This window comes from Carcharhinus amblyrhynchos, chromosome 3, assembly GCF_965287045.1.
Source record: "Carcharhinus amblyrhynchos chromosome 3, sCarAmb.v2.hapA, whole genome shotgun sequence".
NCBI lineage: Eukaryota > Metazoa > Chordata > Chondrichthyes > Carcharhiniformes > Carcharhinidae > Carcharhinus > Carcharhinus amblyrhynchos.
The window spans coordinates 13,956,954-13,969,504 of NC_137326.1; the positions used below are offsets into that span (position 1 = coordinate 13,956,954).

The 12,551-nt window shown below is 42.9% G+C and overlaps 1 protein-coding gene across 1 annotated transcript in view; it reads right to left on the reverse strand.

The window, feature by feature from the left end:
* celsr3 (cadherin, EGF LAG seven-pass G-type receptor 3) overlaps nt 1-12,551 on the reverse strand; it is a 241,665-nt gene that overhangs the window by 172,035 nt on the left and 57,079 nt on the right. The window contains exon 4 of the mRNA XM_080186571.1: nt 1,627-1,849. Coding sequence (XP_080042697.1) covers nt 1,627-1,849 — 223 coding nt within the window. The remainder of the gene's footprint in view (nt 1-1,626; nt 1,850-12,551) is intronic.

The following is a 12,551-nucleotide window of genomic DNA, read 5'->3' on the forward strand; positions in this document are numbered from 1 at the left end:
GCCAAAAGAAGAAAAATGCAATTTTCCCTATCCATGAAACTTGAAACACTTAAACATTAAGTTGGATTACAACAAAGTGACGGAAAGGGAATGAGGTTATAATTTATAAATATTAAAGGCAGTCTGTTTCTTTCTTCTCTGAAGATCAGTTAACTTAGCATTTCTGGGAGAATTCAGATGTGACCTTTAATTTATTTGATTTTGTAAACCCTTTCCCATTTTATTTCTTTTGTGCTAAACGCTGATAAAATATTTGAATGGCACCTAATAAGACTTCCCTCAACCTTTGCATAATAAAGCAGCAGGCAAATATAATGACACAAAAATAAATAGTGTGCTTTATTTAATTTCATTTAAATACAAGTTTAACAGATCACTATTCCTGACGGTTAAATCTAACTGGCGCTCAGTTCTCAAGCCACTGAACTGAAGAGACAGGTGCAGGACAAAAAGCACTTCTTGGCGCTGTGAAAAGAGCTTGGCTTGTCTGTTGGGTGGCAATGCAATGCCGCAATTTCCCCAGTTTATCCATTTTAACAATGATGCCCTGATAAGTCTGCAGGAATATTAATCTACTTTCAATTCATTTATGTGAGTTAAATCTATTTTTGTTCTATAGTTTCCAATAGAACTCTATCACAAACAACAGCAGATTAAAGGCCATCACTTTTATTTTATCTGTTGTGGCACAGAAGATAGTTTTACTGACCATACAGAATAGTCATATGCCTCCTGTGAGATACTTTTGCTGGTGAATTCATTTTAGTATATGTTTTCTAGAACTGCAGCCAACCCTTGCATCTCATGTATAAGATCCATGCACAAATATTCTGGGTTTTTTCCTCCTCTATGAGCCTTGTATAAATTTGTCTATACCAAATCCATTAAAAATTTCATGGTTCCCCAACCACCAACCGCCCTCCCCCCACTACAGTTAGCAACTCCAGCCCATTCCAACCTTCAAATCTCACTGCCCATGCTTCAGTCAGTAAACCCCAACTTCAACACTCTCAGCTTCTTCAGTTATTCCTTTAACAGCAAAATGTGTCCACTCCTGACAGTTAAGCCCAATCCTCGCCTACTCCTGCCATCAGACCAAAGTAAATAATATGGCCACTGACTACAGACGCACCCCTATGAAATTTGTATTCAAGAGTGATTCATGGAGTCAAAGATCTGGCAGAGTAAATATGAAAATGCAGCTTCTGTGAATTTTCCTTTTTCTCTGTTTATTTAGCAAAACATATAAACAATCCGATTGTCCTGATGAGACTCCTATAAGGATAAGCACTTCAATTAAATCCACAGGTGGTTATTTTAAACATGATTGCTGACTATGTAGCAAAAGCCTGCCAGGTTCCCACAATACACAAGCTCCGTGAGTAGCACCATACTGCGACTTCCAAATTATTCCCTTCTGACAAACTCCACCCTCACTTTGAGGTGAATTGGCCCCATGGGGTGCCTGGAAAACCAAGCATGTCTGTTAAAGCACACAAATTATACTGGAATAGTTAATAAATGGATTGTTCCCCAAACCACCTCGAGCATTTTAGATTACTTGGTTTTGCAGAAATTAAATGCAATCTCTCACCAGAAAAGCATGAAGAAGTGTATAATACTCACGACAGCGATATTGTCATGTGAAATCTTTGTCTCAAGCCATGAAACATCACAAACGACTTTGGTGGGAAGGATCGGGCTGTCACCTCACAGTATGGCTTCTCATATCCTCCCAAGGGGCAATTACACTTGAATCCACCTGCTGGGAGGTTCGTGCAGGTTCCACCATTTCTACACACACCAGGAGAGCAGTGCCCAGACTGACTATCCACTTCGCAGTGATCACCTAACCAGGATAAAAATACAAAAGGTCAATGAAAACATATCATCCATATCATTTCTTCTACTAAGTCAGAGCCAGCTTCCTGCTCTTAAAAGGAGGGGGGAAATTTGGAACATTACTATGTTTGGTAATGAGTGTCTCTTGCTACCAAGAATTACCAATTAAAGGTGGCACAATGCGGTTTGAGAATGATATGCCAGCTGTGTGAAGAAGAATGTTACAAAATTGGGACATATTGCAAAATTCTCACAGTAACAGGGAACAAAACTGCTGAGACTAATTAATAAAATACCTGCATATGAGCCTGAGAAAACCATATTGATACCCAAAAGGTGAGTGCATCTGTAGAGGATTCTAATTGGCTGTTTCACCCCACAAAGGGAGATCTAACAGGTCTTTAAAGAGGGAATCTGACCACCAAGATTTGGCAAACAAAGATGGTAAAAGGTCTGACAATACCGGGAGTTTCACAACACTGGCTCCAAGTGGAGAGGATCTCCAAGAAGAGACACCACAAACAAAGATGGTTCAAAGATGTGCGAGTTAGGTTGATTGGTCATGCTAAAGTGCCACTTAGGGTCAGGGGAATAGCAGGGTAAAAGGGTTATGGGGATAGGGCCTGTGGTTGGTGCCGACTCAATGGGCCGAGTGGCCTCCTTCTGCACTGAATGGATTCTATGATCATGATTAAATTAGCATCTATTTCTGATCATTTATTTCTTTAAACTTCATTATATGTATTATTGAACACTGCAGCATAATATTGTCATTGTATTAACTCTTTGAAGGAGTGACGCCATTAGTCCTGCTCTCCTGCTCTTTTCCCCTTCAAGTACTCAGTCGATGGAGTGGCTATTGATGACATTCTAAACCACATTTTCGAGCTGACTACCTTACATCAGAAGATTTCCTGATTCAGCAGATCCTCCTTGGTAGAAAGTGTTCCATCAGATCTAATTTTCACTCCAAGGGTAGGGGCGGTGCCAGGGTGGAGTTGCGGCCCACCACGCCTGGAAGCAGAATGAAGGTGAACACAGGCAGCTCAGTGCTGAGGCCAGCTGTTTGAAAGGTCTGCCCTGGCTCTCTGGTGTCCCAACTGTTTACATATATACCCTCTAATATCCATCCACTCCCCATACTATCTCTATGCTAATTCATGCTTTCATGCATACCTGTGACCCCTCACTCTCTTTATGCCAACTTGGTGCTTTCGTGCCCATTCACTCAGTGTAACTTTGTACAGAACCCAATGGATTCTATTGTAACAATGGCAATTGTGGAACTGCTTGAATATTTTATTTATAAAAAATGCTGTTGTTACAACCATATAAAAGTGTCATCAACCAGACTTTTAAGCATCTTTAAGCACCTGACATCTCTTTACCTTTACCTTCTCTTTACATCTCTTTACCAACATTTACTTGAAATGTTGAGCCATTGTCAAAAAGAGATCACAAAATAAAAATAGTTTATTAAAAAATCATAAAGCTGTCAATCTCCTCAGCTGTGTTAATACAGGAAATGCTCAGCCTCATAATATATGCTTGACTGAGAGTCCAGACGCTCATAAAAGGTTTTACTTCTTTGACACAATTGGGTAGAAGAGAAAACTTTACCTGATTGACAGCTTTGTTGTTGTTACAGGAAGCTATTGGCTGGATTCTCCAAAAGAAATTCTAAGTGTCAAATTCACGTGAAAACTGGAGGAATTCATGTTGGTTTTTTCAGTGGGAATGCTGAGAAGAATCTCCCACACTCTATACACTGCAGAGGCCACCAGCATGAATATCATTAAAAACTAAGGAGCTGGGGAGGGGTGGGGGCAGAGCCTATCCCCGCTGCGGAGGCTGAAATCAATGGGCTGAACGGGCCACTGTGCATGCACTGATCTGTCAGCACCAAGATTGGCACACGCGCAGTGGCCCCGCACTGATGGCCGGCTGATTGCTCGCAAATCAGCTCAATCGCTGGCTTGCCCCGTGACTCCTGCAATGCTGGCTCTCCATCTCCCCACGGCCTGATTGCTGGTCCCTGACCATTCCCGAGCCCAGCTCCAACACCCCACCGTCAGCCCACCCTGAACTCCAACCCCAACTCCCGGCCTGCCCCAATCTCCCAGCTACCCTCCAGCTATCCTCCACCAATTGCCCCCCCAACTCCTGACAGTGCCAACACCCAACCCCGACTTACCAGCCCCCGCCCTAACCCCAGCATGCCCTGATTGAAGGCCTCCATTCTTCCCCCGCCGGTCCCTATGCAGAATGGCAGCTGGAACCTCCCCACCCCCAAGGATTGTTCACCAGGACCCACCCCAATCAGGCCCCAACCCATGTCTGGTGGTCAGTAGCAAGGTGCCCCTTGGGCAGTGCTGGGGTCACAGGCTGGCACTGCCAGGGTGCCAATGCTCACAGGACACTCCTCATCACCTGACCCTCTGGGTGGCCCCAACTGCATCCCCTTCATTCGAGCGGGATCAGGCCACTCGTTCCCTGTTGGTGGGGAGCTACTGTAAACTCCACTGAGGGGGATGGGGGGCGGGCGGAGATGCTAGCAAGCCCACAGACCCCAGTCCCAGGCCTGCTAATCACATTGAAATTAAATTGAAATGACCATTTGAAAGGTCTTTTTGCACCTTCTCGCTGATTTCCGGTGCAGAGCAGACGCCACCAGAATTCCAGCGCCGGACACGAACTTGAACCCTGCAAATCGACCCACGTGACAATCTCCCGGCCAACTGTACTAAAATATTAGCACAGCGAGATGGGACAATTGCAGCCATTTTTTCTGCAGTTGCTCAATTTTTATGTGAACAAGATAAAGAAGTAGCAATTGCTTATGGCTACTGTTATTGCTACTTTAAAGGTTTGGATGACTGACACTTTTATAGGGTTGTAGCAAAAGCATTTTTTAAAAGAAAATTATGATGGGTGATTTTTAACCTGTTCCACATGTCATTGTTACTATATGGTTCCTTGGTTCTATAAAGAGTATGTACAGGGTGAAGAGGCATGGAAGAGCCATGAATTAGTATGAAGGGTATAAAGGGCCATGGAGTGGATGGGGAGGCATGAATTGGGATGGAAGGGCCATGTCAGCAGAACTGAGGTCTTTTGATCACATTTTCCAAAAGATTTCTGAATCGAGACTATGGCAAACAACACCTGAGGGCAGTGAACCATGAGTCATGAAAAGGTTAGCCCGACTGCACGAAAATTGCATTAGGGGTGGCGCTATCTTTCCCCCACAGTGGAGGCAGCCAGGTCAGAAGTGCAGGGTGCGAACTTGCCACATGTATCCTTGTCCCATGTCACTTAGAGCATAGTAATATAGAAATCAGGTTCAACTTGTCATTTTTAAATGGCTCCGGAATCCTTACAACTCCAAGAAAATCCGGTCCGTTGGCCAAAACAGAGATTAATTGTGAAGGGGCTGAATTATCATTAACCAATGGAACAACTTCAGAAATGATTCAGCATTGACTGGCAATTAATTTAGCTCTCTTACCTGGGAATGCCAATAACCATTAAGCACTCTCAGTGCCAGTCCTCACTGTATTAAAAATGAACTGAATGGAATGAACACCGTAAACAAATTGACCTCAAGTACCTGGAACTTTTCCAAATTTTAAGAAGGGGCATGGTGTATGCAACACTAATAGATTTTTTTGGAAAGGAGTGGAATGCATGGATCATCTTTGAGGCTAAGTACATAACATTAACCATCATCAGTTACTGAGCCCAGCAGTTTCCAATTCCAACGGGGTCAAACCTGATGGAAGCTCACTTTTGACTGTTTTTTCTCAATGAAGTTTCCCTTTACTTGAATCAATTGAAATCAGAATGAATTCTAAAACCAAGTGAACTGTTAATCATGTATGCAAATTGTTGTTGAAGATCTGGAATAAAAATCTAGAACGAGATAAGAAGCAAGGGCTGATAGTAACTTAATTTATGGTGTCAGCATTTTTTTTATTTCTCCACTTAAAGAAATGTGTAATTTAAAAATCAATTTATCCCCATGGATGAAATACAGGAATAATCATTAACAACAAAAAATAATTGCCTCTGAATAAAATTTTAATCTTAGATAATTTAAACTTGTTGTTAACAGAAACATGTCTTGTATCAGATGATTAATTCCTAATTTATATGCTGTCAGTAAATATACATTGTGATACCAGTAAACATACCAGCATATTTTAAGTTTTCCATTAAAACAGGGATTTCAATTCTTCTCTTGTTCTGCTCTTGATGGTCCCCACACACCATCTCAAGAAAGATTCCTTCCCACGCATCAACGCCCAGTAAAATTTCTTCTCACCCCAAACCTGTAAGATTCTTGCTTCTCAGGTTGACTCTAAATCAGATTGTTTCTCCACATATCACAAGAATCGTCCCTGTCCCTGAACCGGCTATGGATGATGATCAGCAATAGGTGGCTACGCATTCACCTGGGAAAAGTTAGTTCACCCTGGTTTCTCATCAACGGATTGTCACATGGCTCAATACTTGCACTGATGTCTACAGGAGCGACATGCCACCCACTACATCAAGTCCATCCCGAATGGAGACCCAAACCATCAGAAAGGAATATTTTTGGAAATAGAAGGTCAAACAAAACATCCACCAAAACAACACAATCCCATCTTGGTAACAAATGCTAACTACACCTCCTGAAAGTGACCTTCTATGACAATACTGTGCAGCACGGCCCCACCTGAGCTATCCTGGAGTTAAGCCAGACCCCAAGTTAATCTTCCACTTGGAGGTAGCTGCCAAGATGGCAACAAGGATTAAACTGTTGCAGAAACTGGCAAGCACAAACTGGGAGCATCGGAATATTGGGCATCAGCAATGACTCCTGTGTACTCTATAGCCAGGAAATGTGCACTGGTATGGGCCAAAAATAGTCATACTCAATAGGCTTTAGTCCAACTGAATACTGCCCTCCAGTCAGTCCAATGGATCAAGCTTAGTGAACACCTGCCCATCAATGAACACCTCAGCAGCATGACTCAACACTGCTTGAAGTTGTGCCAGCCTACATATGTCGCCTCCAACAATGCAGCTTCAAATCTGACAAAGCTTGGGAAGCTAAATGAAGTTGGTATGAAGTAACAAACGATGACCTCCTGAGAACTGATGCGGAAAATCACTGACTTTGATCTTCCATGAAACTGCAAACATCCAACCATAGAAGATGCTAATAATTTGAAGCACAAATGGAAAATTAAAAACTTTCCAGTGAGAGCTTGGTCAGCCAGAACAGACCAGGGGACATGTAACAATTCAATGTCTGCTTTGCAAATGTGAAGGAGGCATCACAGCAATAGACTCCACTCGCCCAATGTTGACCCCCTATTATCTGCTTTAACCATCTAACGTAATAATGTTCTACATCTACCATAAGAGAGAAAAAGGGATGCTAGGATCCTATGAATCCAAAGCATGGGCCTCAAAGTTCAAAGCCTTTTGGCTCGTGGATTACAGCACTGCTAACTAAGTTAGACTGTCATATTTAAATGTAACTAACTTTTTAACTCTTCTGAAAAAGTGAAGAATCTTCCTCAAATAATAGCACCAAATTTCTCAAATAATCAACTCTGGGATATTTAAAACTTGAATGAAAAAAATGAAGCACCACAGCAAACACATGAATGGAACACATCAAATATGAATATCGTACTAACATATTAATTAATGCGTTTATTCCCTGTGAGCAATTGTATCAAGGAAAGCAAAGCATTTGGGCTTAACTGGCCTCAAAGTTCACCTAGGCTGGTTGGGCTCGTCAGGATAGTCAGGCACCTTCTGTTGGCAGTGAGGGTGTTGTTGCGGAGAGCAGGCCGCCAGCGGGTTCTCAGTGGGCCACTGGGTAGCTGATCAGGAGGGCTGCCCCACAGACATGCTGGTTAGGTGCAATGACCCAAGCAGCAGCTAGATGAGAACAATGGGCTGTCATTAAGTAGCCAGTTATGGGTCTCAATTGCCGCAATTCCCGATTTAATCAGGAGTCAGGAAAGCGACAAGCATTCTATCCGTGGTCTTGTCTCCCAATTCTACATCTCCTGGTCAGGGAATTAAATTTCGTTCATGGTCTTTGGGAGTCAATTAAGATTTTTCTAGCGAGGTCCATCTTGTACAGAGTGTTTTCACAGACAGCGCTATAAATGAAGCGTTAAGTTGGAGTCTGAGCACAATGACACCTTATTGTTCAAAAAGCATGTCCTGCTGCACTATGTAAGCTGTAAATAATGTATGATACCTCAGATTATAGTACATCAGTGACTGTTATAGACAGTGGAAGTTATACTTAGTTTCTTCTATTAGGAAGGGGACATTAAATAACATTATTCTATAATAGATTGTATTAGAGGAAGCACAATGGGGCTTATTAATATTTAATGAAATCAGAAACAGTGCATTATGTCAGGTAGCTTTATTGGGAAAGGGCAGTGGAACAATGAGGTTAACTTTGAATCTGGTCACAAATCATATCCACATTAGTGGGATGGAGGTTTTGAGAGCTCTAGGTAAAATAATTGAGTGGATTAAACCCATTTGTAAATAGGTACAAACCTACAGAATAAACCAGTGTTATAACTACTTGGATGTCACCCAAGTTTCACTGCACCATTCCTGGAATATGCTGGAAGAACAATCATCAACATTTGCACATTCCCAGCCTGCAATTTTGCATTTGTGGGCACAAAATCTTGAGCTGGGATTGAATGATTTCCGAAGACACTCCTTCAGGGAACAGCACAGCTGAAATCTCACTAACATGGTTAACTCAGTCAATAGACTGTGGCTGTTTGTAAGCATCTAAAACCAACCAAGGGAAAGGCAGAAAGCCTGCTCGTAGCCACTCTCCTGGTTTCTACATTCACACTGGCGACATTAAATTCAAGTGATATCTCAGCAAGTCAACCACATTGCTGTGGATCTGGGGGTCACACAGACCAGACTAGGTAAAGATGACAGATTTCCTTCCCTAAAGCATATTAGTGAACCAGATGCGTTTTTATGACAATCAACAATAGTTTCATGGTCATTAGACTTTCACTGAATTCAAATTTCCCCATCTGCCATGGTGGGATTTGAACCAGAATACCCAAAGCATTACGCTGGGTCACTGGATTACTAGTCCAACAGGAATACCACTACGCCATTACCTCCCCTTGAGGTAAGTCAAGACGTATTATAATAAGGTGGGATCTAGTATAATAGAACAGTATGCTGAGAGGTTTAATTATTTAGGTCCCTTTTCTTCCAATGGTTTTGCTATTAATAAAGCAGTCACAGACAATAAAGCTCATGTGAATAAAGCATTTGTTACATGAGTCTTTTTCTGTTTCAGCATCCAAAATAAATCATTCTTATAGTCACCATTCCTCAAAGTAACACTGGCCCAGGTCTTCAGATCTTCAAAGACCAACAGAGCAATTCTTTCAGCCTGCTGCATTGCTCTAGCAGCGCAGCAGGCCAGAAGACTTAAGCGGAGGCCATTTAGTAGTCCTCCCTGCTGGGCGCCTTGACCTCCATGTGTCTCCGGCAACTGGATTTCCGGCAGCATCAGCTCCATGCCAGAAATCGGCGTGGAGCTGAATAAATTATGTTAATCTTCATTCAAATATCATTAGTGGGCCCGGGTCTGAAGTTCCCAGGCCTACTAGCATCTTCAACCCAACCAACCCCGCCTCAATCACGCCAGGAATGTTTCAGTCCAGCAAGGTTTACAACAACTCCCCAGTAGCAAAAAGCTGGCAGCCTGACCCTGCTGGAGTGATTGGAGGGCATCTTGGGGGAGTCCCACTGCCACTCTGCACTGGGATCAGTGACAGAGGGAGTGAGGCTGGGCAAGGGGGTGGGGGATTCAGGAGATCAGGACTGCTGGGGGAGGGGGCTGGCCCAGAGAGATCTGGGAAGGTCAGGGGGCAGTAGCACGAGGTCGCGGGGCTGGACACCAATTAACAGGCCGGCAGCGTGTGGTACTGTGCATGCGCCGACCTCATACTAACAGATCAGCACATGTGGTGGCCCACTCAGCACTAAGCTGCCGGCTTCTCCAGCGGGAATAGGCCCCCTCCACTGATTTTTAGTGTGATTCATGCTAGGGTGTTCTGTAAAACATAGAATGCGGGAGATTCGCCTTGAAAGTCCCGCTGAAAAAAGCAGCCTTACTACAAAGGTTACAATGGTCTCTCCTGGGGCGAGTTAAATTTCTAGCTTTGCAATATTACTGAGGACTTAGGATAGCAATGCCCTTTTACTAGTTCCACAAATTCTGCAGAAGTTTTGATATCAAGAGCATATTGGATTGATGCAGTTACTTAACCAGCTCAAGCAGCTGCTGGATGGTGGATCAAGACACTCTCTAAATTGCAAAGAAGTGGCTCAGGGATTCTGATGTGATAATCAGACATAAGTCCCTGACAATACTCCAGTTAGCTCTATTGTTCTCATGTAGTTATAAAGAGGTTTCAAATCATGCGTAATGTCAAATTTGCCAGTTTTCGCATCCTTGTATCCCACCCCAAAGATGCCAAGTATGGTTCTGCCTTCTGGCTCTGTGGAAGGGGGTTTTGAGTTCACTAGCATATCCACAGGCAGATTTTTAGTTTTTAGTAATAGCTTGGAGGGAAAGGGTTAGGATGATTTTTTACCTAACAAGATAATGTTAACAGTTTGCTCATACGTGGATGCGATAACAAAATTAAATAAATCAGAGATTATTTTTGATGTTAAGTATATACATATTTGCATATTAATGCATTTTAACATATTAAGTATATTTTTAATTTGTTTGTTTGCCTCAGTCAAAATGCAAGCGCTGCAGAGCTAATGGTAGAAGTTCAACAGTTCAATAGCTAAATCCATTAGTCAACAGAATATACAATATAATTTCAAGTCCCGGGACAGTTATTGAAACATTAAGAGTCCAAGCTGTAAACTGTCTATTGTCCAAGGCATAGAAAGGGTAATTTCTTTGGCCCAGAAAGTTCTGGTGGTATGCCTATGGGAATGGTATTTGGGTAGAGGCATCCTTAGTTCACAGCAACAAGGAAATGAACCTTGCCAGAAGGAAGAGATCTGGTTTTCGGACAGACAAATGAAGTACCATTATGTAAAGTAACACATAGCAATTGGCTGAGGTAATCTGTCATGTTTTGGACTGACATATTAATATGAATTGCAATTGAATGTAAGCTAATTAGAAAGTGTATCCTAGATAGTGAAAAATATAATTGCATTGGACTTTGGCTCAGTGTTCCAGATCTTTGGAGAGGTCTTATAGCACTGACCCAGAGCTACTCAACAATCCAAAAGCCTCCCACAGTTGTAGGGTTAGTGTTTGTTTATCTTGTATGATTTTTCATATTTTTAAATAAATTTTAGTTATGCCTTAAGCAGAGACTTTGCCTTTGCGAGTTTAATTTTCAAGCATTCTTAAATTTTTAAGAAAAGTCAGGCCACCATGAAAAAATCCCCCATTTCAGGCTCACCGAAATATTTATTCCTCAAGTAAAACCTATTGTTCAACTGTGGAGAGTACCTGAGCCAAAACTGAAACTGTTCTTCAGAAAAGCAGAATACTGCGAATGCTGAAAATCTCAAGTAATGAAACAGAAAATACTGGAAAGACACCTTGTATATGCAAGGAATAGAAGGATCTGGACCAACGGCAAGGGCTTAGTTTAATTTTGTATCATGTTTTGCAACAACGTAAAAAGTCTGACAACACCAGGTTTAAGTCCAACTGACTTACTTGATAGTAAACTCGCTAGCTTTCGAGGTTTCCCTTTTCGTCAGGTGAATGGACAGTGGCCTCAGACGGAGCATATAAAGCACAGACAGTTGACAGATTACTGATTAGAATGCGAATCTTTACACCTAACCTGCTGTTCAAGTCCTAAAGTGGCCGACAATGTGAGTGGAAGGAGCACTGATCACAGAACATAAGAACATAAGAAATAGGAGCAGGAGTAGGCCATCTAGCCCTTCGAGCCTGCCCCGCCATTCAATAAGATCATGGCTGATCTGTCGTGGCTCAGTTCCACATTCCCGCCCTCTCCCCATAACCCTTAATCCCCTCTCTTATCAAAAACCCATCAACCCGCGTCTTAAAAATATTTAGCGAGGTAGCCTCCACCACTTCAACAGGCAGAGAATTCCAGAGATTCACCACCCTTTGAGTGAAGAAGTTCTTCCCCAACTCCGTTCTAAACCGCACCCCCTTTATCTTGAGGCTGTGCCCCCTAGTCCTACTGTCCTTTCTGAGCGGGAAGAGTCTCTCCACCTCTATCCTATCCATCCCATTCATCATCTTATATGTCTCAATGAGATCTCCCCTCATTCTTCTAAACTCTAACGAGTACAAGCCTAGTTTATTCAGCCTCTCCTCATAGCTCAACCCCTTCAACTCCGGCATCAGCCTAGTAAACCTCCTCTGTACTCCCTCCAAGGCCAAAATATCCTTGCGTAAGTACGGCGCCCAAAACTGCACACAGTACTCCAGCTGCGGCCTCACCAGTGCCCTATACAGCCGCAGCAAGACCTCCCTACTTTTATATTCAATCCCCCTCGCTATGAAGGCCAGCATCCCATTTGCCTTCCTGACCACCTGCTGCACCTGCAGGCTGGGTTTTTGCGACTCATGCACAAGGACCCCGAGGTCCCTCTGCACCGTCGCCTGCTGCCACGTA